Source organism: Nanorana parkeri, unplaced genomic scaffold, assembly GCF_000935625.1.
Source record: "Nanorana parkeri isolate BGI_ZX_2015 unplaced genomic scaffold, ASM93562v1 scaffold331, whole genome shotgun sequence".
NCBI lineage: Eukaryota > Metazoa > Chordata > Amphibia > Anura > Dicroglossidae > Nanorana > Nanorana parkeri.
The window spans coordinates 877,783-883,782 of record NW_017306599.1 but is presented as its reverse complement, the minus strand read 5'-3'; the positions used below and the strand labels follow the sequence as shown (position 1 = coordinate 883,782).

Genomic DNA, 6,000 nt, shown 5'->3' with positions numbered 1-6,000 from the left:
GGGGGGGGGGGGGTGATTTGCATATCAATAAGCCATGACATTTACATATGAATTAGTAATGGCTAATTGATATGTACATACCACCACCCATCGTATGTAAATATCACGGCGGGTGACAGCTGCGGCCCCAGTGTGGGCTCCCAGCAGGCTCTGGAGAGAGAGAGCACACACAGCAAAGGGAACTGGGGGCAGGGCTCAGACTATAGAAGCCGAAGCTCAGAGCCCCATGCATAGCGTTGCTTCTGTGTGTGTGAGGCAGTGTTTTTCTGCCCTCCCCCCACCAGCGCCCTCAGGCGGCTGCTTGTGTTGCCTTATGGTAGCGCCAGCTCTGCCTAGCCCCCCTTGGAAGCAGGGAAAACTAAGCAGGATTTTTCAGCTTTAGAGTTTTCAGCAAAAAACATATAAAAGGGTAAGCCAAAATGTTTTCATGTTTAAGTTATGCTATGGGAATGGGAACGTAACAAATATAAAATAGGTGTTATCCCAATTTGGCTGCAAAAGTGGAAATACACTTCAAAACTGTGGAAATACAAAATTCATTTTGGTACTACCCTAATGAGTTTCACTAAAGATGTCAAGTTTCACTCCTCGTATGTCAATCTAGCACTGCCTGTGCTGTTTTCAGGAAATGAGAAACTAGGAACTTCAGCATGGTGTATCTTCAGCTGCAGCGGCAATTATAATTTAACAGTATTGTTGTTTGCAATATATGTTGCATCTTATCAATAACTTATCACTTGTGTTTTTCCATTCAGGTACTTGGCTTATCCCAGGGCAGTGTCAGTGACATGCTGTCGAGACCCAAACCATGGAGTAAACTGACCCAGAAAGGCAGAGAACCATTCATTCGAATGCAGCTCTGGCTGACAGATCAGCTTGGCCAAGGGATTACCCAGCAATCTGCCTTGTCACAAGGTAGAGCATTATATACCTACAAGGATCATGATGCATCAGTTATTATGTGCAGTGAGCGAATGTGGAAGGAAAAGCAGAAACAATAGCCAATCGGGCAAAGAGAAAAATTGTCCAAATATGTGTACACAGGGGGTAATGAGGGTAAACCTTCAATGTGGATAACATGTTTAGTGAAGGGAATTAGATATTTACCAGGGTTAACACTTTAATTTTTTTTAAATGTATATTAAAAAAGAATGTAATATAAGGAACAGTTATGCCAAAAACACATATAGTACATGTACTTGTCAAAATGCCCTGTTTTTTCCGCCCTCACCCTGCAGCGCCCTCAGGCGGCCGCCTGACTTGCCTTGCGGTAGCGCCGGGCCTGAGAACACTGAGGAAACACTGAGGAAACACTGAGGAAAATGACATTTGTACAGAAGAGGAGGAGACACAATTTAGTGACTGGAGAAGCAAGGAGTCGGCCCGTCAGGCAATTCGGTTGAGTATAACTGTTTTTTAGCACCTAGACACAAACCAGCAGTTAATCCTTGCAGTGCAGGGGTAGCCCCACTGCAAGGGTTAATAAAGCTTTTCCCTGGAGTTCTTCTGTAAAGAATATTGGTGATGGGCTTATAACAGATCCAGTGCAGCTGAACCGTAGAGCTAGGTTTTTCCAGATGACGATGATGTGTGAGAGTTTACTGTTGCAGCTCCATTATGCAATCTGGACAAGTCAGTCTTGTAACTGATTTAGAAAAATGTTTCTAGTCAGAACACAGAAATGTGGTTAGAAGCTCCAGGATGTGATAACAGGCACAAATACCAGGGAAACAAAGACAGATGTGTAATGAGTGTACATGACTGTGTTTCCTCTGAATTCAGAACTCATCAAAATACTGCCAATCACTACATTTTGTTTATATTTATTGTGCTTTTTGAAATGTCAGTTAGAACATATATGTGCACTGTTTTATGTGACAGCACAGCCAGGTCCCCCACTGCAGCAGCAGTACATTTTGGCCAAACACCCAGCTCAGTTTTCTGAATGGACAAAATAAATAAACAAGCTTCTTTAGCAGTGAGTCCAGTATGTAACATATAGCACAGTGTACAAAGCAGACATCCCAACACTCCCGGACGCTCCGGGAGTCTCCCGCTATTAGATATCCCGCCCGGGAGAGAAACACTTCCTCCAGGAAAGGTTTAACCTGCTCAATCGAGCAGAGTAAACCTTTCCCTGCGATCGTTTTTTTTTTCTTTTCTGACATCGGGAAAGTCAGTCAGAAAAGAAAAAAGAAGGCATACAAATGCATAGCTAGATTCCTATTGGCTATTGCACTTTGCAATAGCCAATAGCAAACTAGCTAATGCACCCGCCCACTGCTGCTGTCAATCAGCAGAGGGAGACTTGAATTTTTTGGGGGGTGCTCTCTTCCAGCCCCCCCCCCCCTAACCCGCCCTCCGCGGATGGGGGGGGGGACGGAGGGACACCTCCCTGAAATGAGAGGGACACCTCCCTGAAATTGCTTCTTTCAGGTTGGGATCCCTGACAAAGCCCAGCAGTTCATGGTATGCAGAATATAACAGCGCACAAATTGCAGAAGTCTGAATGATGTAATATACAGTACGGGATACAGAAGGCAGTAGTCCAGGATATCTAATGCAAAACAGAATGTACAAAGCAATGTAGTCCACAGTATGTTACACAGAAAACAACATCTATTGGGCAGTGGTGTGCAGTATGTCTCTTTTAGCATGATGTGAAGAGTTCAGTGGTAAAGATTATGTAACATGCAGCATAGTATGCAGAATGCTGTAGTCTGGAGCAGCGGTCGCCAACCTTTTCGAACCTCATGGACCACTAAATTTATCATTTTAAATCCTGCGGACCACTAATATGAATTTTTTTAAAATATATATGTATTCTCATATTTTTTGTTCCCTCATATATAAATATATCCTCATGTGTGTGTGTGTGTATCTATATCTATATATAAATAGATATAGATACACACACACACACACATGAGGATATACCGTATTTTTCGCTCCATAAGACGGGGGAAAATGTGTGTGCGTCTTATGGAGCGAATCCCTAGTTTTTTGTACTTTTACCCCTGCTAAAGCAGAGCTAAACGTACAATGGAAGCCGCTGTTCGTTTAATACAAGGGATCTATTCAGATCACTTGTATTAAAACCAAGCGGCGGCGCCTCCCGCCGTGGTTTTCGGGTCCCCACGGGAAAGGAGCTCACCATAGAGCCCCTAGAGCAGACGAGGAATGATCGTGGCGTCTTAATCACAGCGCCACCTGTCTCAGCGATCACTAACTGCAGCTTCTGTCACAGTTTCTGTCAGAAACTGCCTGCTTCTTATGTACCGGTGCGCCTTATGGGGCGCAAAATACGTTATACGGTATATTCCCCCGTGCCTCCCCTTCCCCCACACTGAGCCACTATTACCTGGCTTCTCCCCACTTTTTCTATGTCCCACAGCCTGCTCAGTCCGGGTACTGACAAGATGCCCCGCATCCTGCACAGCCCGCGCATTCCTCGTGACAGCCGCTGCTTGAGTCAGTGAGAGGCAGCCCCGGAGCCTCTGTGCCACTTCAATGACAACCCAGCCTGCACGGGAACAGAGGGGCCCGGGGGCCACCAAAATTTCTCAGCGGACCACTGCTTGGAGACCGCTGATCGGGAGTATATAATGCACAGGTTTTTGTATGGAGTGCAGCAGTCCAGAATATGTCATGCACAGCACGGCATACAGACTGCAACAATCTGCAGTATGTAACTTATAATACTGTATGGTGTACAGAGTTCAGCTACTTGGTCATGCCTCCTTACACTAGTGGTGAGGGGTGATGTGCCCTCTTACTTCTTTGGTGGTCAGTGGCATAAACAGTGTCAACTTACAATGTTGGTAATTGACAGGAAGAATGTCCCCTTACATCAGTGATCAATGGCAGGAACAATGCCTCTTTACACTGATGGTGAAAGGCAGTGAAAATGCCCCTTATATTGGTGGTAGGTTGTAGATAACCTTTTTACATTCCTCAGTGGGAATAAAAGCGCCTGTTTACATTTGTATTCAGTGGGTAGAAGAATGCAATCAGAGGACTATGTAGACATTGTCAGGTGGTGGATCAGTCTGTGCAAACCACAAGTTCCATGCTCATGCTACAAAAACTCAGGAAGTGGCAGTGAGGTGAACCCATTTTTTACTCTTATTTCCTTGGTTTGCTTTAATATAACTATGGGATGAACAACCAGGCAAATAAATTCATTCTACCAGTGCAATAATTATATTTTTACATGTGCAGATAATCATAGTTATTTTTTTGTTGAAGGGACAGCAAGCCCTGTGGAAACTCAACCATCCCCATCTCCACCACCAAGCCCTTCAGATCAAGAAAGAAGTTCAGCTGAGCCTCTTATGTTAAGCCTTGAAAGCAGCAAAGAAAATCAGCAGCCAGAAAGCCGATCCACTTCCTCCTTGAGTGGTCGAACCTTCCCAGGTCCTCACCAGTTGGCAACAGCTGGGATCCAGGAGATTGTAGCCATGTCTCCGGAGCTAGACACTTACACCATTACCAAGAAGGTGAAGGAAGTGCTGACTGACAATAATTTAGGTAAATGTAAAAACAGTCTTGTCATCTGTGTAAAACCTGAGCTTGCTATGAATTACACATAAAATGTTTCCACTGAACAGCGCAACACTTTTTTTGCGTTTTGCGTTTTTCTGGTTTGGAGGGGTAGAACTCATCTATTGCAAAACTGTATTAGACAACACTTGGTTACATAGTACATAAGGTTATAAAAACACACAGGTCCATCAAGTTCAACCTTTGTATGTGTGTGAGAGTTAGTTTCATGTACATGTAAAACTCCCCCTATAAGTATAGGCCAAGTTTTTGTAAGGGGATTAAAAAACAAATCTTTTTTTCCTCCCTTCCCTGATCCCATACTGGTGATCAGATAAATCCCTGGATCAACCTCTAATAAAATAAAACAATTCCCACAGCCCTGTATATCATGCTGATGCTGACCGCAAAAGGTATCTAAAAGTTTTTTTAATTTTGATGTACACCCTCAGCAAACACATACCATGCACACATGTGTTTCATGGTGTAGAGTATGTATGCTCATAAAACACTTATGATGTAGTTCTATACATAAAGTTCATTTTTACTCAGCTTTGGAGGTAACATTCATTTTACTTGAATGTAAATCTTCCATCAGCAATTTCCATTTGATTTTTTTCCAGCTCTTAGAACTTCATGGAATCAGTCCCACACAGTCATCAAGTGTTTGTTTTACTTCCTGAAATATATAAATATAATTATTCTTTGTGTATTAGGCATAAGAAATTGGTAATGTATCTGTACCTGAAATGATATACAAAGTAGCTCCAAATGTGCCTTCCTCATCCTGTATATTGTTATATGCATACTGTATACTATTTACATACCTTGGACCATTACTTCACTCTATGAGGTTTGCCTGGTCAGACAGTGCCTTCCACATGGATTGTATAATGCTGTGGAAACAACAGCTACTACCCATAGACAAGCAGATCTGCAAGTAGACTATTATAATCTAAAGAAGGAGTTAATGCATGTGCAGTACTTTGCAACTCGACAGCTCCGAGAATATGGAAGACGTGTGTCCCAGAGAGATAGAACACAACCCAACTGCTGATCTGCCATAATTTATATGAGATATGTCTCCTGAGGAGAGCGAAGGTGAAACTTTGATGGATCGAAGGAAGTATAATATCCTTTGATGATACATAGATTTCAGATTCTTTGTTTTACGTTTAATAGGGTTACCACCGAGCCAATATTTCACCACCTAAGCTAGTAAAACCTGCCTGATCAGTTGTTTCTCCTGAGATTGGTTGGTAAAAGTTTGTGTGCAGGGCCCATAGATATGATAATGTCACCTGATCTGAACAAACAGCTGGATTGTGACGGTGGCAAGGTTTCCTTGCATTGTTCTGAAACAACTTGCTCTTTATCACGATATTATTATACACTGGCACTCCAAATTTGCAAAATACGTCTATTTATTGACGTGCATCGTGGTAGAAAACAACGAAC

General features: G+C 43.0%; 1 protein-coding gene across 2 annotated transcripts in view; it reads left to right on the top strand.

Annotated features, from left to right (window-relative positions):
- The window catches only part of CUX2 (cut like homeobox 2), a 337,894-nt gene that overhangs the window by 326,319 nt on the left and 5,575 nt on the right, over positions 1 to 6,000 (top strand). For both annotated transcript variants that reach the window (XM_018558332.1, XM_018558333.1), the window contains 2 exons: positions 756 to 915; positions 4,249 to 4,530. In XM_018558332.1, the coding sequence (XP_018413834.1) occupies positions 756 to 915; positions 4,249 to 4,530 (442 nt within the window). The remainder of the gene's footprint in view (positions 1 to 755; positions 916 to 4,248; positions 4,531 to 6,000) is intronic.